We start from the raw sequence: 23,748 nt of genomic DNA, 5'->3' as shown, positions 1-23,748 counted from the left end.
TTGAACTCAGTTTGTAGATAGCATGTAGAGACACGATGTTTAGTGTGAGACGCCTGGTGTTTACAGTGAGAGCTCTTTAACTGTCCATGTGCCAAACGCAGATCTCCTATTTTGGCAGCTACTGAATATTTAGACGCACAATAGAGAGGTGCAGGGTGTCCTACTCCTGTGTTGGTCACATGACACGTCACCACCGCTAAGCTAAAAGAGGCTAATGTAGGGCTATAAAGGAACTACAGCACGGTCACATGACACGTCAACACCGCTAAGCTAAAGGTGGCTAATGTTGGGCTATAAAGGAACTACAGCACGGTCACATGACACGTCAACACCGCTAAGCTAAAGGAGGCTAATGTAGGGCTATAAAGGAACTACAGCACGGTCACATGACTTCACGTCACCACCGCTAAGCTAAAGGAGGCTAATGTTGGGCTATAAAGGAACTACAGCACGGTCACATGACTTCACGTCACCACCGCTAAGCTAAAGGAGGCTAATGTAGGGCTATAAAGGAACTACAGCACGGTCACATGACTTCACGTCACCACCGCTAAGCTAAAGGAGGCTAATGTTGGGCTATAAAGGAACTACAGCACGGTCACATGACTTCACGTCACCACCGCTAAGCTAAAGGAGGCTAATGTAGGGCTATAAAGGAACTACAGCACGGTCACTTGACTTCACCGCTAAGCTAAAGGAGGCTAATGTTGGGCGTGATAACGTTTAGGGACAGGAAGTGATGAAACGCTGACTCATGCCTTGTTTAGGACTCTTTCCTGCACCTCTCTATTCTCTGTTCAGCGATACAGAAATGTCTTTGTTAACTTCCAGCTCTGAGTAACAGGCGACTCTTTCTGTCGCGTTGGAGGAACGCTTTGCGGCTCTTTGAAAAATGAACTTTATATTTAAGGTCTAGTTTCTAACAGCAGATGTTTGTGTGGCAGCTATATTTCAACATTCTCTCGAGGACATTCCCAAACCTGACAGTTTACCTTTTCTATGAGCTCTCAACAATGCAATAAAACATGTTCAGACTCTAAAGTCACAATAACTTTGTTTACTGTGTATATGTGTACTTTTGAAGGGTTGTACTCCAAAATGCTTCATCACAAGAACTTTACATCTGACTTTAATGAGAATTGACCTTAAAGCGAAAATATTTTACATTCATAAAGTCAAGGAATCCACGAGAAACACAGAATGTAAACAAATATGTCAAATTTGAAGCATCTCCTGACTTTTATAAAGGTTGTAGTTCCAAAACACCTGAGTACTACATTTCCCATAATGCAACATGTGAGTGCTGATGATGGTCATGCTTCTGCCTGAATAAAGGATTGATTCTGTCTCTGAGTTTCTGCATCTCTCTTCTCATCGTACAATATTCACAAAGCATTGTTTAATATAAAGTCCAATTTAAACTTTATGGGATTAGTTTTGTGTCTTAAAGATAAAGCAGCACTTTCTCAGAATCAAGCAGAACTAAGAGTTCAAAGGTCACGGCCATTTCTACTGATCATAGTTCCATTGTTTAGGTCTACTAGAATACATTTACATTGTTCAATGTTCCAAACTCTCATTGGTTTCTCAAACAGCATCTCTGTATAGTCTGTGTATTCACTCTCTGTCCTACACGGCTCGTTGGACCTCTTGCCCCCCCCCCTCCCTGTGAGCCCAGTGTGCTCTGATTGGTCAGCTCGGCCACTCTGTTCTGATTAGTCAACCACCAGAGAGGCTCCGCCCATGTGTAACAGTGCTTTTTTCGGCTCGCTGTGAGCGGAACATCAGGCGTCGGCACAGCCGTATATTTGATACGCTAACTAACCGAACTGTACCTACAACTGTTGTTATAGAAACAACTTTTCTTCAGCTATTCGTAGAGCCAGTGGGGCCCAGCGCTTAGAGGGCTGCGCCATTTACTCAGAGAAGCTGGAGTTACAGAAGGTAACCTCAGTTCTATCTCGTATATGGCTTCGCCCTCTAAGGCTATCGCTATTGGGTTAAGGGCGAAGCATGATGTAGTCTGCGCCCCACTGGGTCCGCCCGGCAATAGAAGCACAGACACACCTGCTCAATAACACCCCCCTGCCTGTTGCGCCATGCGTAATGGAGCATCACCGTCCCTGGAACATAGCAAACATGAATATTCTCCATGAGGGACGAAGGCTGGGAACAATACATACCTGCCGCTGTGAGAAGTAGAGACGAAGGTCACACTTTGCCCAGTGACAAAAAGAGGGGGAACAGCAGCTCTCTGCGTGCAGACAGGAGAGCACAGCTGGATCCCTGACGTCTCTCACTCTGACAGGACACTCCGTACAGGGTGTGTCAGAGAGGAACGGGAGACATCCCTTAAATACAATTGAATCAATGAACAGGGGGAAGACCAAGATGCAGCAGTGCAAATGTCTTCCACTGACGTTCCTCTGTGCCAAGCCGTGGAGGAGGACCTTCCTCTGGTGGAGAGCGCTTTGATGTTCTCCGGGGGATCCACCCCAGAGGAGACATATGCCTGTGACACAGCCTCACACAGCCAGTGTGAAGCCGCTGTGCAGACAGAGGCTGCCCGATCGAGCGCTCTCTATAGTGCACAAACAGGCGGCTGAGAACGTGCACGCCACTAGCAGGACAGAGGAGATGAGACGCGGCTTCCTCCTCCGACCTGTGAGGAGGGGGGAAGAAGCCCTCCAAGGTGATCACTCTCCACTCTAAAGAGCTTGTGATGACCTTTGGCATGAAGCCGGGTTAGGGCGTCAAACAGCTGAGCTGCATCTCCTTGGATCCGGAGGCCTGACGGAGCCCCAGAGAGAGCAGACACATCACTCACCCTTTAGCTGATAGAGCCTAAAGTAATACTACTTTGTCTGACACCAGTTTAAGGGGAACCTGGTCTAAAGGCTCAAATGGGGCTTTGCTTAGTGCGCGTGACACAGGTCTGAGTCTCCGTACTCCTCCATAACACGCTGCTGCGCTCTGCGAGCCCCTCGGTTCAACTCTCCTGGAATATACGTGGCTCTGATGAGAGCAACGTGTGAGCGCGCCCAGAACAGCAGCCGCCTGGCTGCGTTCAGAAGCTGGCAGATCGTACTCCTCCCTGGAGATTCAGGTAGGCTGCTGTTGTCTGAGCGAATCAACACATCGATTGAACAACGGGGCGACTCCCCCGTTCTGTTCCGAGATTTAGAAAAATAGCGGGGGTAAAAACCGCGCAAGACTCTGTTCCTGGGAGGACAGGAGTGTTTCTTGTATCCCATGGAACTGCTGGGGGGAGGGGCCTCTCTGTGATGTGCCGTATGGTCGTCATGGTGACGAGCCACGCCATCGCCGCCGCTGCCCGTGAGGCAAAAGGGCTGCGAGGGAGTTTCCATACGCTGCCTTTCACTCCGTCTCTCCTCACGAGGCGCGTACACGCCCAGGGGATGAGAGGTGTGTGCATGCTGTCCACACGAGGCCTTATAACGGTGCTCGTGGTTATTATGACCGTGTGTAGGAGGCGTATCTGGGACGGAGGAATACCACGAGTTCTGCAGTTTATAAACCAATAGGTTAAAACAGCAGGCTTCTGCAGCGAATGAACCTCCTCTGGAGACCCCCTGTGGGGGAGACTCAGGGGGATCATCACGTGACCAGCTGACGCCAACGCCGAGCAGCTGCGTCACGGAGAGGGCTGTGTGGGTTGTGACACGCCGGAGGAGAGCTGTCAGTTCCTCCCCTCGCTGCCGTGAGAGTCACGCTCTCATGCTGGCTGAGTTTAACTCCACTCCTAGATAAACGATTGTCTGAGAGGGAAGAGGACAGCTCTTCTTCCAATGTATTATGAAACCCAGGCTTTGACAGATGCGATACGAGATGTACCGTCTGGAAAGCGACTTCCTCCCTGGGGCGAGCCAGCAGATAGCAGGTCGTCCAGAGGAAACACTCTCTCATCCCTCCTCTGTGGAGTGGCTCCAGCCTTCGACACACAAATGCGAGGAGCCAGGAAATATCCGAACGGCAGACGATTGTCTGGTCTGATATTCCCTGAATGGAAAACGCAGGACTTTCCTGTGTTTTGGGATGATGGGTGGAAGTATGCATCCTTCAGGTGGAAGTATGCATCCTTCAGGTGGAAGTATGCATCCTTCAGGTGGAAGTGAACCAGTCGTCCTGGTGAACACATTCCAGCACCTGTTGGATCGTGAGCATGTGGAATACTGACGGATCGAGGACGTCTCATTCCCCCAGTCTTTTTTGGGATTAGAAAAATAACGTTTTGAGGAACCCTGGAAATATCCTCTTTCAACAGGAGTTCCAGCAGCTCGGATTGGAGCGCAAGACATAGCTTCTGGGAGGACAGGAGCGTTTCCTGTATCCCATTGAACTGTGGGGGGGGGCGTCTCACTCCGACTCTCATCATGAGGCGTGTACACGCTCAGGGGATGAGTGGAGGTCTGTGCATGCTGTCCACATGAGACGTTATAACAGCGCTCATGGGTTATGACCGTGTGTAGGAGGCGTATCTCGGACAGAGGAAAGCCGCGAGCTCTGCAGGTTACTAACCGATAGGTTAAAACCAGCAGGCTTCTGCAGCGAGCCCTGCTGTCTACTTAATCAACAGATTAGTGGCAGCCGGCTTAATTACCGGCTCTGCTTCCTCGGAGGCTCTCGCGGAGCAGACCAGGAGCGGGGGAGCCTCACTCCCCTTTGACTCGCCGCCGGGAGACCCTGTCTCTGGGGTGGCGGGGGGGCGGAGACGTGGGACGGAGCCCCTGCAGCCACCGAAGGGCGAGTCTGACGCCAAGGCGGTTGCTGTGGGCGTCTCTCCGCTTGCGGCCTCCTGTGGCCGGCGTGGACGCTCAGCCGCCGTCCAGTGGCACGTTTCTGGCCCTCTCCGTAACAGACGCCTGCTGCAGGTGGCGCTGGATCTCTGTCTGCCACGCGGAAATCCTGGCCTGGGAGACAGCGACGGACGCGCACAGAGTGAGCGCCGTGCTGGCCGCCTTGCTGATTTCCTCTGCCTCGGTGGTGGACCGCTCTACCAGCGTCTCCACCGAGTTGGAGAGCAGCGCGATGATATTCGCCGCCGCCAGAAAGGCACACTGGTGACCCGGTCGGCCTGCCGGGCGACATACTCTCTGGGGGAGCTCAACGTAGGGCGCCGTCCTGTGGCGACGGAGAAGGGGACCGCGTGCTCGGCCGCCAAACCAGCCGCCAAACCAGCCCCCTGCTCCGACTCTGTCTCCCCCGTCCGGGGGAGAGGAGGGAGGGGAGAACCGCATGGTGAACCATGGAGGGAGACGGGGTAGGAGTCGTCCGACTCCTGCCCGGCACTCGGCTCCAGGGACATGCTGCCGTCCACGTGCTGGACGGGCCAATCGTCCTCCTCGGCCGCAGCAGCTAGAGCGTCCGCTCTGCGCTTCCTGTCGGCTGATGGGAGACGGCACAGTGTGAGCAAGCGACCTGCTGGCTGAGAGCCGCGTCCACGTGCTCTGGCCCCAGGCAGGATTCACACATTGCGTGCTGGTCATAGCTCATGATATATCCTGAGCCACATGAGGGACGACCTCGGACGCAGTTGTTGCTCATGATGTTTAATGGTTCTGTGCTTCAGTAACTGCTGAGGTTAGCTGAAGAAAAGAGGGAGCAGGTTGCCGGGCCTCCTTCCTATTTATACCGGAAGGAGGCCCGAGTGTGGGCGTGGACTACAAGTGTTTCAGTGCTGCGCGGGGGCGCAGGGGGATTACCCAATAGCCATAGACTTAGAGGGCGAAGCCATGTACGAGATAGAACGAGAAGAGCTGCAGCGAAACCAAAGTCTGATCATTGAGAAAGAAGAAACAAGAACTGCAAACAAAATCCTGTTAAAACAAAGAAAACAGACTTATAGTTTCCATGACTACACAAATGATGTGTTTGGAACTTACAGTTTTTTTTAATTACATTTATTTTTGCTTGCCTCAGTTTTTCCCTCTTAAACTCTTAGTTCTGCTTTATCTTTATGAAACAAAACTAATCCCATAAAACTGACACTTTGTGTGTGTGTGTGTGTGTGTGTGTGTGTGTGTGTGTGTGTGTGTGTGTGTGTGTGTGTGTGTGTGTGTGCATGTACGTGTGTGTGTGTGTGTGTGTGTGTGTGTGTGTGTGTGTGTGTGAGGAATTCCTGCATTGCGCCACACACTGATTTGTTTTTGTGTGAACTCCTCACTGTGTGTTTAACCCCTAACATAACAAATAGCCTTCCGGATCTTTCATGAACACTCTTTCTCTCTCTCTCTCTCTCACTCTCTCTCTCTCTCTCTCTCTCTCTCACTCTCTCTCTCTCTCTCAGGGAGGTGTCTCCAGGGACAGATTGAGCCTCAGAGCGGAGCACACGGGGAACAGGATGGAGGTTCTGAAGGTTCTGCTGGTTCTGGTTCCTCTGCTGCAGCGCTCAGGTCAGTGTTAACTCACCATGGAGCCACGCACAGAAAGATATACGAAGGTCTGTGCCGCTCACTAGAGGTCTATCGCCTCCTCAGGTCAGTTAGCTCAATCAGAGGTGAGTGATGTGAGTGTGAGCAGCTCATCCCTCAGAACATTACATTGAGCTGAGGCTTTTATCCAGAGAGACTTACAGGAAGTGCATTCAACCAACAAAGTACAACCTTGAAGAAAACAGAATCATATAAGTTCATCAGGTTTCATAGAGCCAAACATTTCAAGTGCTACTCAACTGGCTCTAGATCAGCCAGCCCTTTATTAGTATATAAGTGCTTTGTTAGTAATTTTATCGCTCGAAGTGGAGTCTAAAGAGATGAGTTTTCAGTTTGCGTCGGAAGATGTGTAAGCTATCTGCTGTCCTGATTTCAATGGGGAGCTCATTCCACCATTTTGGAGCCAGGATAGCAAACCCACGTGTTTTTGCTGACGGGAACTTGGGTCCCCCTCGCAGTGCGGGTGCAGCGAGCTGTTTGGCTGATGCAGAGCGGAGTGCACGTGCTGGGGTGTACGGTTTAACCATGTCCTGGATTTAGGAAGGGCCAGATCCATTCACAGCATGGTACGCAAGTACCAGTGTCTTGAAGTGGATTCTAGCAGTTACTGGAAGCCAGTGAAGGGAGCGGAGGAGCGGCGTGGTGTGGGAACATTTAGGAAGGTTGAAGACCAGACGAGCCGCTGCATTCTGGGTGAGCTGCAGAGGTCGCAGGGCACATGCAGGTAGACCAGCCAGGAGGGAGTTGCAGTAGTCTAGGCGTGAGATGAAGAGAGCCTGGACCAGAACCTGCGTCTCTTTCTGGGTCAGCTGGGGACGTATCCTCCTGATGTTGTAAAGAGTGTATCTGCAGCAGCGGGTTGTAGCAGAGATGTTTGCAGTGAAGGACAGTTTGTTATCTAGGGTCACACCCAGACTCCTTGCAGTCTGAGTCGGGGAAACAACAGAGGGGCCGATGTTGATCGTTAGGTCAAGAGTGGGACAATCTTTTCCCGGAAGGAAGAGCAGTTCAGTCTTCTCAAGGTTGAGCTTGAGGTGGTGAGCAGACACATGTTGATGTCTTCTACATTCCCCTCTTCTCCATGTCTCTTCTACATCAACATGTGTCCCCTCTTCTCCATGTCTCTCCTACATCAACATGTGTCCCCTCTTCTCCATGTCTCTTCTACATCAACATGTGTCCCCTCTTCTCCATGTCTCTTCTACATCAACATGTGTCCCCTCTTCTTCATGTCTCTTCTACATCAACATGTGTCCCCTCTTCTTCATGTGTCTCTCCTACATCAACATGTGTCCCCTCTTCTCCATGTCTCTTCTACATCAACATGTGTCCCCTCTTCTCCATGTCTCTTCTACATCAACATGTGTCCCCTTTTGAAATAACACCAAGAATAAAAACAGTCGTGTTCGGAGGAAAATGAAACCAATGGGAGTTAGAACATTTTGTAACTTTTAGGGAGCAAACTTTCCCTTCTGTCGAAATCCTGTAAACACACACACACACACACACACACACACACACACACAGAGAAGTGAAACTGCATTAATCATTATGCTAATATTTACATTTGCGCTTCAGTAAATATTTCTGTGTGTGTGTGTGTGTGTGTGTGTGTGTGTGTGTGTGTGTGTGTGTGTGTGTGTGTGTGTGTGTGTGTGTGTGTGTGTGTGTGTGTGTGTAGAGTGTGTGCGGTGTTTCGCTCGGTTCGACCTGGGTCGATGTGATGAAGAGCTCGGTGAGGTCGACGAAGATGACTGCTGTCTGAATCCTCACAACGGTTTCCAAGCAACGGGAGGAGTGTGTCAGTCCTGTGGGTCAGTGGGCGCACAGACAGACAGACAGACAGACAGACAGAGAGACAGACAGACAGACAGACAGACAGACAGACAGACAGACAGACAGACAGACAGACTGGACAACTTAGACCCACACAGGGCTGGAAGAAGCAGAAGAAGAATCCCTGTTAATGAAAAAGCTGCATTCTGATGTGTGTGTGTGTGTGTGTGTGTGTGTGTGTGTGTGTGTGTGTGTGTGTCTGTGTGTCTGTGTGTGTGTGTGTGTGTGTAGCCCCCCTGTGTGGAGCCCCTGGTCTCCCTGGTCTGAGTGCTCGGTTCTCTGCGGTGACGGCGTGACGATGAGGAGCAGGAAGTGCTTCGGGATCGGAGACTGTGAGGACGCTGACAACCTGCAGACAATACCCTGCAACAACACCTGCTGCAACGGTACACACAACCACCCACACACACACACACACACACACACACACACACACACACACACACACACACACACACACACACACACACACACACACACATTGAATCATAAGATCATCACACTAAGTAGGATACACAATATTATAAAAAGGGATTGAGAAGACTTCCGGTTTACACGGAAGAGGAGCTCCCGGCGGAATAAGTTCAAAAAGGTAGAAAACCCCGATAAATGTGATTTGAAGTTGGAAGAATAGGTCATGAGCAAATTAGTAAATAAGAAAGGAATGGAGAAAAAGACGAAAGACGAAAAACAGCCGGGAGAGATGCAGGTCCAGACGGAACGCAGTCAGACGCTAACGGCTAACGCTAAAGCTAGCAACGACGAGCAACCTAGCTGGGTGTCGGCGCTGAGGACTAGCTTAGATGCCGTGCGGGATAAACTGGAGAAAGCCCAGCACAACATGGATGCTGAACTGGATCAAACTGGCAGCCGGATGGAAGGAAATCTAAGAGGAGTACGTGAAGAAATGGGACAACTGAGAGAATACATGGACAAACTTTCTGCTTCAATGGGTCTCTAATTCATTACTTACCTATATGTGGTTTTGTATGTTTATAAAAATGTGAATAAAAATGTAAGTGAAAAAAAAAAAAAAAAGGGATTGAGGAAAATAATCTTTAATTGCAGCACAAAATGTTTTTAATTGTGTGTGTGTGTGTGTGTGTGTGTGTGTGTGTGTGTGTGTGTGTGTGTGTGTGTGTGTGTGTGTGTGTGTGTGTGTGTGTGTGTGTGTGTGTGTGTGTGTGTGTGTGTGTGTGTGCAGGGGAGGGCTGGGCTCCCTGGCTCTCCTGGTCCCCCTGCTCTGTTACCTGTGCAGGTGGAGGTGTGAGGACGAGAGAGAGAAAGTGCTCTGCTCCTCTTCAGTGTCTCTCGTCCTGCAGCGGAGCGTCACAGGAGACGGAGGCGTGTCCAACACTCAGCACCTGTCCAGGTAACCTGAGGGCATAATCAGTGTATGTATAATATATGTTAATAGCTTTAACATAACATCATGACTCCTCCCTCTCCCAGTTCACGGTGGGTGGGCCCTCTGGTCCGACTGGTCTCTCTGTTCTGGTTCCTGCATTGACGTTGCCGTGCCGACCAGACGGCGTCATCGCTCCTGCTCTAGCCCCGCCCCCTCCAGCGACACCGCGCCCCAGGGCACCGCCTGCCCCGGAGACCCCCTGCAGAGCGAGAGCTGCAGCCACCTGCCCAACTGCCCAGGTGAGAGGAGCTGTTAAAGGTCCCCTCTTATGCAAAAGTCACTTCCTGATGTCTTTTCTACATCAACATGTATCCCGGTGTGTCCCCGTTGTGTCCCTGGTGTGTCCCCGGTGTGTCCCCGTGTGTCCCCGGTGTGTCAGGAGACTCTAAAAGTCACAGAGAATAAACCCCTCTCTCTTCTCCTCCGTACCCACATCTCTAAAAACGGGGAACAACGGAGCTGATCCAGATTTGCTGCGTTATGACCACATTACTAAAATGTGGGCGGGCTTTACCCCCACGGGCCAATCAGAAACGTTGCTGTCAGAAACAATGAGGCGTGTTCTGGAAGTAATATGGTCTGTGTTTACATTAGCATGCTAACACTCAGAGCTAACCTGTACTGGAGAGAGTCTGTGTGAAGAAGCAGGAAATCAAAATGAAGTCACCTTGTGGTAAACCTGAGAGAGAGAGAGAGTTTGAGCTCCATCCTGTTTCAGAGAGAATCCTTGATGTGGTTTGGAACATGATGTGGAGTTTCATCACGGCAGCATTTAGCTGATGAGATCTACTCTCTCTCTGAAGTTACTGACCCAGAGTCAGCTCTTTAGGAACAGCTGGGAGAGAGGGGGGGGGGGGGCTACAAGGATCTGTTTGGGGTTTGGAGCAGGACACTTCAGAGACATGTCCTTAGGAACAGCTGGAAGAGAGGGGGGGGGCTACAAGGATCTGTTTGGAGTTTGGAGCAGGACACTTCAGAGACATGTCCTTAGTGACAACTGGAAGAGAGGGGGGGGGGGGCTACAAGGACCTGTTTGGGGTTTGGAGCAGGACACTTCAGAGACATGTCCTTAGTAACAGCTGGAAGAGAGGGGGGGGGGGCTACAAGGGTCTGTTTGGGGTTTGGAGCAGGACACTTCAGAGACATGTCCTTAGTAACAGCTGGAAGAGAGAGGGGGGGGCTACAAGGACCTGTTTGGGGTTTGGAGCAGGACACTTCAGAGTCATGTCCTTAGTAACAACTGGAAGAGAGAGGGGGGGGGGCTACAAGGACCTGTTTGGGGTTTGGAGCAGGACACTTCAGAGACATGTCCTTAGTAACAGCTGGAAGAGAGGGGGGGGGGCTACAAGGATCTCTTTGGGGTTTGGAGCAGGACACTTCAGAGACATGTCCTTAGTAACAGCTGGAAGAGAGAGGGGGGGGGGCTACAAGGATCTGTTTGGGGTTTGGAGCAGGACACTTCAGAGACATGTCCTTAGTAACAGCTGGAAGAGAGGGGGGGGGCTACAAGGATCTGTTTGGGGTTTGGAGCAGGACACTTCAGAGACATGTCCTTAGTAACAGCTGGAAGAGAGGGGGGGGGCTACAAGGACCTGTTTGGGGTTTGGAACAGGACACTTCAGAGACATGTCCTTAGTAACAGCTGGAAGAGAGTGGGGGGGGCTACAAGGATCTGTTTGGGGTTTGGAGCAGGACACTTCAGAGTCATGTCCTTAGTAACAACTGGAAGAGAGAGGGGGGGGGCTACAAGGACCTGTTTGGGGTTTGGAGCAGGACACTTCAGAGACATGTCCTTAGTAACAACTGGAAGAGAGAGGGGGGGGGCTACAAGGACCTGTTTGGGGTTTGGAGCAGGACACTTCAGAGACATGTCCTTAGTAACAACTGGAAGAGAGAGGGGGGGGGCTACAAGGACCTGTTTGGGGTTTGGAGCAGGACACTTCAGAGTCATGTCCTTAGTAACAACTGGAAGAGAGAGGGGGGGGGCTACAAGGACCTGTTTGGGGTTTGGAGCAGGACACTTCAGAGACATGTCCTTAGTAACAGCTGGAAGAGAGAGGGGGGGGGGGCTACAAGGATCTGTTTGGGGTTTGGAGCAGGACACTTCAGAGACATGTCCTTAGTAACAGCTGGAAGAGAGGGGGGGGGCTACAAGGATCTGTTTGGGGTTTGGAGCAGGACACTTCAGAGACATGTCCTTAGTAACAGCTGGAAGAGAGGGGGGGGGCTACAAGGACCTGTTTGGGGTTTGGAGCAGGACACTTCAGAGACATGTCCTTAGTAACAGCTGGAAGAGAGAGGGGGGGGGGCTACAAGGATCTGTTTTGGGTTTGGAGCAGGACACTTCAGAGACATGTCCTTAGTAACAGCTGGAAGAGAGGGGGGGGGGCTACAAGGATCTCTTTGGGGTTTGGAGCAGGACACTTCAGAGACATGTCCTTAGTAACAGCTGGAAGAGAGAGGGGGGGGGGCTACAAGGATCTGTTTGGGGTTTGGAGCAGGACACTTCAGAGACATGTCCTTAGTAACAGCTGGAAGAGAGAGGGGGGGGGGCTACAAGGATCTGTTTGGGGTTTGGAGCAGGACACTTCAGAGACATGTCCTTAGTAACAGCTGGAAGAGAGAGGGGGGGGGGCTACAAGGATCTGTTTTGGGTTTGGAGCAGGACACTTCAGAGACATGTCCTTAGTAACAGCTGGAAGAGAGGGGGGGGGCTACAAGGATCTCTTTGGGGTTTGGAGCAGGACACTTCAGAGACATGTCCTTAGTAACAGCTGGAAGAGAGAGGGGGGGGGGGCTACAAGGATCTGTTTGGGGTTTGGAGCAGGACACTTCAGAGACATGTCCTTAGTAACAGCTGGAAGAGAGGGGGGGGCTACAAGGATCTGTTTGGGGTTTGGAGCAGGACACTTCAGAGACATGTCCTTAGTAACAGCTGGAAGAGAGGGGGGGGCTACAAGGATCTGTTTGGGGTTTGGAGCAGGACACTTCAGAGACATGTCCTTAGTAACAGCTGGAAGAGAGGGGGGGGGCTACAAGGACCTGTTTGGGGTTTGGAGCAGGACACTTCAGAGACATGTCCTTAGTAACAGCTGGAAGAGAGAGGGGGGGGGGCTACAAGGATCTGTTTGGGGTTTGGAGCAGGACACTTCAGAGACATGTCCTTAGTAACAGCTGGAAGAGAGAGGGGGGGGGGCTACAAGGATCTGTTTTGGGTTTGGAGCAGGACACTTCAGAGACATGTCCTCAGTAACAGCTGGAAGAGAGAGGGGGGGCTACAAGGATCTCTTTGGGGTTAGGAGCAGGACACTTCAGAGACATGTCCTTAGTAACAGCTGGAAGAGAGAGGGGGGGGGGCTACAAGGATCTGTTTTGGGTTTGGAGCAGGACACTTCAGAGACATGTCCTCAGTAACAGCTGGAAGAGAGAGGGGGGGCTACAAGGATCTGTTTGGGGTTTGGAGCAGGACACTTCAGAGACATGTCCTTAGTAACAGCTGGAAGAGAGAGGGGGGGGGGCTACAAGGATCTGTTTGGGGTTTGGAGCAGGACACTTCAGAGACATGTCCTTAGTAACAGCTGGAAGAGAGGGGGGGGCTACAATCAATCAATCAATCAATCAATGTTTATTTATATAGCCCAATATCACAAATGTTACATTTGTCTCAGTGGACTTCACAGTTTGTACAGAATATCAGTATGACAATACGACACCCTCTGTCCTTAGACCCTCTGTCCTTAGACCCTCACATCGTACAAGGAAAAACTTCCAGAGAAAACCCCACAGTTTAAAGGGGAACATGGGAGAAACCTCAGGGAGAGCAACAGAGGAGGGATCCCTCTCCCAGGACGGACAGACGTGCAATAGATGCCGTGTGTAAATTGAAAAGATAATACATTTGCAACATAGGTAGTCCAAATGTTTTGAAATGCATGTGTGTATAATAAGAAGATGAATCCACGAGGATATCCATCCAGGACTTATGATCCAGGACCGCAGCCACGTCTCAAGATCCAGGACTCGCAATCCATGACACAGGACCGCAGGATCATCCATGACTCCGGATCCCGGCGTATATAGACACCAAAAAGAAAGACATTTGGGGAAGCTGGGTTAATCGGAACATGAGAGTACACAGGTATAGACAGAGAGAAGGAAGAAGTAAGATGTCCCCCGACAAACTAAGCCTATATCAGCAAAACTAGGGGCTGAATCTAATCAGCCCTAACTATAAGCTTTATCAAAAAGGAAGGTCTTAAGCGCACTCTTAAAAACGGATAGGGTGTCTGCCGTCCGAACACAAACTGGAAGCTGATTCCACAAAAGTGGAGCTTGATAAGAAAAGGCTCTGGCTCCCATTGTACTTTTAGAGACTCTAGGAACAACCAACAACCCTGCATTCTTGGAACGCAATGCCCTAGTAGGACAATAGGGTATAATGAGTTCTTTAAGGTAAGATGGCGCCTGCCCATTAAGGGCTTTGTAGGCGAGAAGAAGAATTTTAAATTCTATCCTGTGTTCTATAGGGAGCCAGTGTAAGGCAGCCAGAACAGGAGTAATGTGGTCCCTTTTCCTAACTCTGGTTAGTACACGAGCTGCAGCATTTTGAATCAGCTGAAGCGACTTGACTGACTTCTTGGTACACCCTGATAATAAGGAGTTACAATAATCCAGCCTTGAAGTAACAAATGCATGGACTAGTTTCTCTGCATCGTTTTGAGGCAAGATATGCCTGATTTTTGCAATGTTACGTAGATGGAAGTAGGCGGTCCTTGAAATTGATTTTATGTGGGCGTTAAAGGATAAATCCTGATCAAATATAACACCAAGATTCCTTACAGTCTCACTGGAGGCCAAATTAATGCCATCCATAGTTAATATATCTTTAGATAATTTGTTTCGTAGATTCTTCGGGCCAAGTACAATAACTTCAGTTTTGGTCGTGTTTAACATCAAAAAATTTAAGGTCATCCACGTTTTTAAGTCCTTGAGGCAGTCTTGAATTTTATTTAGATGATTAATTTCATCAGGCTTGATTGATAAATATAGTTGAGTATCATCCGCATAACAATGAAAGTTTACAGAATGATTCCTTATAATATTGCCTAACGGAAGCATATATAGGGTGAACAAAATAGGTCCAAGCACTGAGCCCTGTGGCACTCCATGGCTAACTTTGGTTTGCATGGAAGATTCATCGTTGACACGTACAAACTGAGAGCGTTCAGATAGATAAGACCTAAACCAGCCTAAAGCAGTTCCCTGTATGCCAACTAAGTGCTCTAGTCTTTGCAATAGGATATCATGGTCGATAGTATCAAATGCAGCACTAAGATCGAGTAAGACAAGAATAGAGACAAGTCCCTTGTCAGAGGCTATTAGAATGTCATTTGTGACTTTAACCAGAGCTGTCTCTGTGCTATGTTGTGTTCTAAAGCCAGACTGAAAATCTTCAAATAAATCATAGTTTCTTAAGTAATCACACAGCTGTTTTGCGACGGCTTTCTCAAGAATTTTTGAGAGGAACGGAAGATTAGAAATAGGTCTATAGTTGGCTAAAACCTCTGGATCGAGGTTGTGCTTTTTAAGAAGCGGTTTTATCACTGCTACTTTGAATGATTTTGGAACATAGCCTGATAATAAAGACATATTCATAATATTTAATAAAGAAGTGCTAATTAATGGAAAAACTTCTTTTAACAGCTTAGTTGGAATCGGGTCTAAGATACACGTTGATGGTTTAGAAGAGAGAATCATTGAATTTAATTGTTCAAGGTTTATGGCTGAAAAGCATTCTAGTTTACTATCTAGTGTAATATTATTAGAACTTACGTTTCCGGGAGCTGTTGATAACACTATACTGGTCAAAGGCAAGAGGTCATTGATTTTGTTTCTAAGAGTAACAATTTTATCGTTAAAAAAGCACATAAAATCATTCCTACTGAGTGCTATGGGAATAGAAGGCTCAGTCGAGCTGTGGCTCTCTGTCAGCCTGGCTACAGTGCTGAAAAGAAATCTTGTATTATTCTTATTCTCATCTATTAATGAAGAGTAGTATGCTGCTCTCGCTTTACGCAGTGCTTTCTTATATTCATTGAGAGTAATATGCCAAATTAAACGAGATTCTTCAAGTTTAGTGGAACGCCATATCCTTTCAAGTTGTCTCGACTTTTGCTTTATTTTGCGGGTTTCGGCATTATGCCATGGAGCTAATCTATGTTGTTTTATTTTCTTCTTTTTCAAAGGAGCAACAGAGTCTAATTTTATTCGCAGCGCATCTGTAGCACTATCAACAACATGATCAATTTGGGGTGGTGTACATTTTGTATAAGTTTCCTCCCTTACATGCAGACATGCTATCGAGTTAAGTATTGGTGGAATCTCTTCCTTAAATGTGGCTATAGCACTAACAGATAGGTTTCTGCTGCAGGAGCTTTTGGCTAATGCTTTGTAGTCTAGTAACAGTACTTCAAAAGTTACTAAGAAATGGTCGGATAAAGCAGGATTATGCGGTTCGACTAATAGTTGCTCAATTTCAATACCATAAGTCAGAACAAGGTCAAGAGTGTGATTATAGCAGTGGGTTGGTTTATTTACACTCTGACAGAAACCAACAGAATCTAATATAGAATTAAATGCAACAGTAAGGCTATTTTTATCATCGTCAACATGAATATTAAAGTCACCTACGATAATTACTTTATCTGTTTTAAGTACCAAAGCTGATAAAAACTCAGAGAATTCTGATAAGAATTCTGAATAAGGACCTGGTGCACGGTACACTGTAACAAATAAGATTGGCTGCAAAGTTTTCCAGGTCGGATGCGTAAGACTAAAAACGAGGCTTTCAAAGGAGGTATAATTTAATTTTTGTTTAGTATTGATAAGTAAACTTGAGTCAAAGATTGCTGCAACTCCACCTCCTCGGCCCGTGCCTCGGGCAATATGAGTATTGATATGGCTGGGTGGAGTGGCCTCATTTATGCTGACATATTCTTCATGTCTCAACCAAGTTTCAGTGAGACAGCATATATCAATATTATAATCTGATATTAAATCATTTACCAGTATTGCTTTAGATGCTAGAGATCTTATGTTTAAGAGACCACATTTAATCTTCCTGTTTTGTTGCACTGTAGTAGTTGTTACATTTACTTTTATTAGGTTATTATGTATGACACCTCTATTAGGTTTTACCTTAAATTGTCCTTGGGCAGACACACACACCGTTAATATTGGGTATTTTATTGGGGTCGGGATTCCTATGGATGACTGCCTAGGAGAGAGCGCAGAGAAGCGTGTAAGACTGCGACTCTGCCTCCTGGTCTCAACTCCAGTTTGTCATGGATTAAGTCCACAGAGCCCTGAAATGTTTGCCGAAATGAGATTTGCACCTTCCAAAGTAGGATGAATGCCGTCTCTCTTAATCAGACCAGGTTTTCCCCAGAAGGCTGTCCAATTATTCACGAAGCCCACATTGTTTGCTGGGCACCACCAAGACAACCAGCGCTGAAATGATGACATGCGGCTATACATGTCATCATTGATCAGATTGGGGAGGGGACCAGAGAAGATTACGGTGTCCGACATTGTTTTAGCATAACTACACACTGACGCCACATTAAGTTTGGTGCATTCTGATTGGCGTAAACGAACATCATTACCACCGACGTGAATAACAATCCTACTGTATTTACGTTTATTTTTAGCCAGCAGTTTAAGATGCGCCTCAACGTCGCCCGCTCTGGCCCCCGGAATGCATGTGACTGTGGAGGCATCGGTCTCTAAATTCACGTGTCTCATAATAGAGCTACCAATAACCAGAGTTGGCTTCTCAGCGGGTGTCTCGCTGAGTGGGGAATATCTGTTAGATACGTGAACGGGTTGGTGGGGACCTGCGGGTTTCGCGTTATGCCCCTTCTGAACAGTCACCCATTCTCCCTGCTGCTCGGGAGTTGCCGGGGGACGGCTAAGAGGAGCTACCTTTTGCCGGTCCGCACCGGCTAACATGGGCTTTACTGTAGCTGAGTTATTTTCTAAGATGCGGAGCCGGGCTTCTATGGCTATGATTCCCGCCTCCAACCTAACAACTATACTACATTTAACACATGTATCGGTACCAGTAAAGGAGGTAGGGGAGTAACCAAACATGAGACAGTTAGAGCAGGAAATAGCACCCGAGGGTGGGGAAAGAGCCATGGCTAGCTATCAAGCTAAAGTAGCTACCGTTAGCAAACCCGAAAAGAGTGTAGGCAACTGTGGAGTTACAGTCGCTAAGAGAAGGAGAGTTGTGAGTGCTTAAGCTGTAGTAACGTGGGATTACAACGTCAGGCAGTTGCCGTGATCAAGAGTTTTAAAACGATCGATTAAGTTAAGATAACAAGCTATCAGCAACAGAACAGGCACACGGGATACCCGGAGATGACAACAACAACCGGAAGTTACAACATGCTTACCGCAATAGTGGTCCGTGTAGAAACAGCTGTATACCAATAACGTTTGTCCTCTCTTGGATCCAGATGAAAGTAGTTCAATGGATACATTGAATGACATGTCCTTAGTAACAGCTGGAAGAGAGGGGGGGGGGGGGCTACAAGGATCTGTTTGGGGTTTGGAGCAGGACACTTCAGAGACATGTCCTTAGTAACAGCTGGAAGAGAGGGGGGGGGGCTACAAGGACCTGTTTGGGGTTTGGAGCAGGACACTTCAGAGACATGTCCTTAGTAACAGCTGGAAGAGAGGGGGGGGGCTACAAGGATCTGTTTGGGGTTTGGAGCAGGACACTTCAGAGTCATGTCCTTAGTAACAACTGGAAGAGAGAGGGGGGCTACAAGGATCTGTTTGGGGTTTGGAGCAGGACACTTCAGAGACATGTCCTTAGTAACAGCTGGAAGAGAGGGGGGGGGGGCTACAAGGATCTGTTTGGGGTTTGGAGCAGGACACTTCAGAGACATGTCCTTAGTAACAGCTGGAAGAGAGGGGGGGGCTACAAGGATCTGTTTGGGGTTTGGAGCAGGACACTTCAGAGACATGTCCTTAGTAACAGCTGGAAGAGAGGGGGGGGGCTACAAGGATCTGTTTGGGGTTTGGAGCAGGACACTTCAGAGACATGTCCTTAGTAACAACTGGAAGAGAGGGGGGGGGGGGGCTACAAAGATCTGTTTGGGGTTTGGAGCAGGACACTTCAGAGACATGTCCTTAGTAACAGCTGGAAGAGAGGGGGGGGGGGGGGCTACAAGGATCTGATTGGGGTTTGGAGCAGGACACTTCAGAGACATGTCCTTAGTAACAGCTGGAAGAGAGGGGGGGGGGGGGCTACAAGGATCTGATTGGGGTTTGGAGCAGGACACTTCAGAGACATGTCCTTAGTAACAGCTGGAAGAGAGAGGGGGGGGGGGCTACAAGGATCTGTTTGGGGTTTGGAGCAGGACACTTCAGAGACATGTCCTTAGTAACAGCTGGAAGAGAGGGGGGGGGGGGGCTACAAGGATCAGTTTGGGGTTTGGAGCAGGACACTTCAGAGACATGTCCTTAGTAACAGCTGGAAGAGAGGGGGGGGGGGCTACAAGGATCTGATTGGGGTTTGGAGCAGGACACTTCAGAGACATGTCCTTAGTAACAGCTGGAAGAGAGGGGGGGGGGGCTACAAGGACCTGTTTGGGGTTTGGAGCAGGACACTTCAGAGACATGTCCTTAGTAACAGCTGGAAGAGAGGGGGGGGCTACAAGGATCTGTTTGGGGTTTGGAGCAGGACACTTCAGAGACATGTCCTTAGTAACAGCTGGAAGAGAGGGGGGGGGGGGCTACAAGGATCTGTTTGGGGTTTGGAGCAGGACACTTCAGAGACATGTCCTTAGTAACAGCTGGAAGAGAGGGGGGGGGGGGGCTACAAGGATCAGTTTGGGGTTTGGAGCAGGACACTTCAGAGACATGTCCTTAGTAACAGCTGGAAGAGAGGGGGGGGGGGGGCTACAAGGATCTGATTGGGGTTTGGAGCAGGACACTTCAGAGACATGTCCTTAGTAACAGCTGGAAGAGAGGGGGGGGGGCTACAAGGATCTGTTTGGGGTTTGGAGCAGGACACTTCAGAGACATGTCCTTAGTAACAGCTGGAAGAGAGGGGGGGGGGGGCTACAAGGATCTGATTGGGGTTTGGAGCAGGACACTTCAGAGACATGTCCTTAGTAACAGCTGGAAGAGAGGGGGGGGGGCTACAAGGATCTGTTTGGGGTTTGGAGCAGGACACTTCAGAGACATGTCCTTAGTAACAGCTGGAAGAGAGGGGGGGGGGCTACAAGGATCTGTTTGGGGTTTGGAGCAGGACACTTCAGAGACATGTCCTTAGTAACAGCTGGAAGAGAGGGGGGGGGGGGGCTACAAGGATCAGTTTGGGGTTTGGAGCAGGACACTTCAGAGACATGTCCTTAGTAACAGCTGGAAGAGAGGGGGGGGGGGGGCTACAAGGATCTGATTGGGGTTTGGAGCAGGACACTTCAGAGACATGTCCTTAGTAACAGCTGGAAGAGAGGGGGGGGGGGCTACAAGGATCTGTTTGGGGTTTGGAGCAGGACACTTCAGAGACATGTCCTTAGTAACAGCTGGAAGAGAGGGGGGGGGGCTACAAGGATCTGTTTGGGGTTTGGAGCAGGACACTTCAGAGACATGTCCTTAGTAACAGCTGGAAGAGAGGGGGGGGGGGGCTACAAGGATCTGTTTGGGGTTTGGAGCAGGACACTTCAGAGACATGTGATACATGATTGGAGTCCTTTAATGTCAGTAATGAAGTTTCATGTTGATAAACACTCAATTGTAAACCTGACGTTCTGATTGGCTGTGCAGTGGACGGCGGCTGGGGGGCGTGGTCTCAGCCCGGGCCGTGCTCCGTCTCCTGTGGGGAGGGGCTCCAGCTGTCAATCAGGACGTGTGATAGCCCCGCCCCCAAATATGGAGGACGATTCTGCGACGGACCGAGCACCAAGAGCATCGTCTGTCAGAGTCCCTGTCCGGGTAACACGCACACACGCGCACGCGCACGCACACGCACGCACGCGCACGCACGCGCACGCACGCACGCACGCACAGATTTCTTTAACATTTGAGGTAATAAATCAAGAGAGAAGTGGAAACCTTTCCTCACAGACTTCTATACCCTCTCTGAGTCTCTGTGTCTCTGACAGTGGACGGGTTCTGGTCCGGTTGGTCGGTTTGGGGCGAGTGTTCCTCTTCCTGTATCCCAGAGGGCCAATCGGCTGTCAGGACTCGTCACCGCTCCTGCTCTAACCCCGCCCCCTCCTCCAGTCCGCCCGGAAAGAGCTGCAGTGGAGAGGACACGGAGACGGACACCTGCATGCACCTGCCTCACTGCTCAGGTAACCCTGTTCACCTGGGGTTATTATTACCTTGTGGTGATTGATATTATTCACCCACGGATCTATGGGTTGTGGTATTGTTCCGCACGGACATTTTAGTTAACCGGACTTCCTGTTTCCGCTGGTCTTCCCGGGCTTGAAGCTGTTTAAATGTTGTTCTGATGCTAAATGAAAGTCTAGCTTCTGATACCCCGTCTCTCTGCCCCACATTGGATCACGCCGGGGTCACCAATTCTTTTTTTTGTGCTTAATTTAGTTTCTTACCTGAGGTCGAGGCGGGGGGGGGGGGGGGGGGGGTGTGTTTAAAATAACAAAATGTTTCTGTACCTGTCTTATTCTGTAATTATATGTAACCAGAGCACCATGTGTCTGTCTCTCAGTGGACGGAGGGTGGGGGTCCTGGTCAGAATTCTCTCCCTGTCCTGTTACCTGTGGGGTGGGGCTCCAGCTGTCCGTCAGGAGGTGTGATAGTCCCGCCCCCAAACATGGCGGCCAGCCCTGTGCTGGAGGGGGCAGTCGAACCAGCGTCTGCAACACCAACGAGCACTGTCCAGGTGAGCTGCACGTCTACACTCTCTATAACTCACATTTCTATAACGACATTTAAACTTGCTTATAACCAACTGTGTGCGCGTGTGTGTGTGTGTGTGTGTGTCAGTGGACGGGCTGTGGTCCCAGTGGTCCCAGTGGGCCCCCTGCAGGGACCCCTTTAGAGGAAAGGACATCCGCTGCTTGAAGATCGGAGGGAGTCAGAGCCGGGAGAGGAGCTGCCTCCATCGAGCCCACGACGGCTCCATCTGCAGCGGGGAGGCCCTCACCGAGACCAGGGTCTGCTACGACGTGGACAAGTGCTACAGTAAGACACACACACACACGGGGGGGGGGGGGGGGGGGTTGGGGGGGGACTTTACTGGCAATGATTCCGACCAGTGACCAGGTATACAGTTCACAAGTGGAGCTTTCATCAAAGGGTTTGAGTAGCCCTGCTCTAAAGGGTGAGGTGGTGTCTCTGTGTTGCAGTGAAGGGCAGCTGGGACGGATGGGAGCAGTGGAGCCTCTGCTCTCCGCCCTGTGGAGGAAAGCCTCAGCGCTTCAGGAGGAGATTCTGCAAACCGGACTACAGCGACTACAGGTCAGTGTGACATCACTTCCTGTCCCCTGGGCTGGAGGTCAATGGTTCGCTAAATGTGTTCAGGCACAGGCTAAAGAGATTTTAATTGGTGTGTGTGTGTGTGTGTGTGTGTGTGTGTGTGTGTGTGTGTGTGTGTGTGTGTGTGTGTGTGTGTGTGTGTGTGTGTGTGTGTGTGTGTGTGTGTGTGTGTGTGTGTGTGTGTGTGTGTGTGTGTGTGTGTGTTCTCAGACCTACCATCGGTCGTCAGAAGGCAAAGGCGACCTTCTTCGGGAAGCCTCAGGCGGACTGCCGCTTGCCGCCCGAAGGAGGGCTGAAGCTGGAGATCCAGCCGTGCCTCAACGTCCCCGCCTGCCCCTGAACCCTCTGCTGAGTCACTCTCTCTTCAGAGTTCATCATGAGAGCATCTCATGGATCAACGCTCTCGTCTTTATTTGATCCCTGAAACACCATTTTAATAAATGTAATGTTTTCTTCACGATGGTTTCCTTGTGTGGTGTTTATGTGTCGTGTATTCTTTCTACATCTAAACTCATCTGTCTGTCAGGGAATCCTCTGCATGTTTACCTCTCGCCCTCTGACAGATGCTCCACCTCGAGCAGCTGCAATCTCAACTAGCAAGTTGTTGTTGTTCCCAGTTTGTGACCGGGCAGCTCTCGCTCAGAGATAGTTATTGCTGTGGGACACCTGGAGCACATCCTCCTCGGGGTGGAGATGACCCCGAGCCATAAGAGACAACTACTGTGATTCAGTGTCCTCAGCTGTTTAGTCTCTCTCTTGAAGAATGTTGATTATTACACTCGGAACTAAAGCCTGGAGCTACGGAGGGGTCATCTCTACCGTGTGGTCAGACCGTGACCCGTGACATGTCTTATGAATGCTCCGGCCGAAGCTCCAAATAAACCGTCAGTGTTTGACATCAAAGCTCCAGCTCTCCTCGTGTCTCTCTGAGTCCTGACTCCATCAGAGCTCCAGCTCTCCTCGTCTCTCTGAGTCCTGACTCCATCAGAGCTCCAGCTCTCCTCGTGTGTCTTTGAGTCCTGACTCCATCAGAGCTCCAGCTCTCCTCGTGTCTCTGAGTCCTGACTCCATCAGAGCTCCAGCTCTCCTCGTGTCTCTCTGAGTCCTGACTCCATCAGAGCTCCAGCTCTCCTCGTGTGTCTCTGAGTCCTGACTCCATCAGAGTTCCAGCTCTCCTCGTGTCTCTCTGAGTCCTGACTCCATCAGAGCTCCAGCTCTCCTCGTGTCCCTCTGAGTCCTGACTCCATCAGAGCTCCAGCTCTCCTCGTGTCTCTCTGAGTCCTGACTCCATCAGAGCTCCAGCTCTCCTCGTGTCTCTCTGAGTCCTGACTCCATCAGAGCTCCAGCTCTCCTCGTGTCTCTCTGAGTCCTGACTCCATCAGAGCTCCAGCTCTCCTCGTGTCTCTCTGAGTCCTGACTCCATCAGAGCTCCAGCTCTCCTCGTGTCTCTGAGTCCTGACTCCATCAGAGCTCCAGCTCTCCTCGTGTCTCTCTGAGTCCTGACTCCATCAGAGCTCCAGCTCTCCTCGTGTC

At 49.9% G+C, this 23,748-nt stretch overlaps 1 protein-coding gene and 1 long non-coding RNA gene across 2 annotated transcripts in view; both read left to right on the top strand.

Moving 5' to 3' along the window:
- Positions 1–1,346, top strand: part of LOC307017472 — a 1,511-nt gene extending 165 nt beyond the window's left edge. The window contains exons 1-2 of the long non-coding RNA XR_013802185.1: positions 1–210; positions 421–1,346. The exon at positions 1–210 is cut by the window's left edge and continues 165 nt beyond it. This is a non-coding gene — a long non-coding RNA (uncharacterized lncRNA). The remainder of the gene's footprint in view (positions 211–420) is intronic.
- A 4,961-nt stretch (positions 1,347–6,307) lies between these two features.
- On the top strand, positions 6,308–22,672 carry LOC307014992 (properdin-like). Its single transcript, XM_079643297.1, has 11 exons — positions 6,308–6,413; positions 8,134–8,266; positions 8,520–8,674; positions 9,493–9,660; positions 9,741–9,935; positions 20,536–20,703; positions 20,874–21,065; positions 21,446–21,619; positions 21,724–21,921; positions 22,086–22,197; positions 22,426–22,672. Exons 1-11 carry the CDS (start codon positions 6,362–6,364, stop codon positions 22,553–22,555), a joined length of 1,677 nt encoding a protein of 558 aa, XP_079499423.1. The 5' UTR covers positions 6,308–6,361; the 3' UTR covers positions 22,556–22,672.
- Positions 22,673–23,748: the final 1,076 nt, after the last annotated feature.

Source organism: Notothenia rossii (genome assembly GCF_949606895.1).
Source record: "Notothenia rossii genome assembly, chromosome: 8".
In the NCBI taxonomy this organism is placed as follows: domain Eukaryota; kingdom Metazoa; phylum Chordata; class Actinopteri; order Perciformes; family Nototheniidae; genus Notothenia; species Notothenia rossii.
The sequence above is the reverse complement of the archived record's forward strand: the minus strand, read 5'-3'. Positions and strand labels throughout refer to the sequence as shown.

What these genes read in the sequence shown, in the direction of transcription:
- LOC307014992 (XM_079643297.1), top strand. Translation starts at nt 6,362, where the DNA reads ATGGAGGTTCTGAAGGTTCTGCTGGTTCTGGTTCCTCTGCTGCAGCGC. An exon ending in GCACCTGCCTCACTGCTCAG is followed by an intron (nt 21,066 to 21,445) that starts GTAACCCTGTTC and finishes TCTGTCTCTCAG; the next exon opens with TGGACGGAGGGTGGGGGTCC. An exon ending in CGACGTGGACAAGTGCTACA is followed by an intron (nt 21,922 to 22,085) that starts GTAAGACACACA and finishes TCTGTGTTGCAG; the next exon opens with TGAAGGGCAGCTGGGACGGA.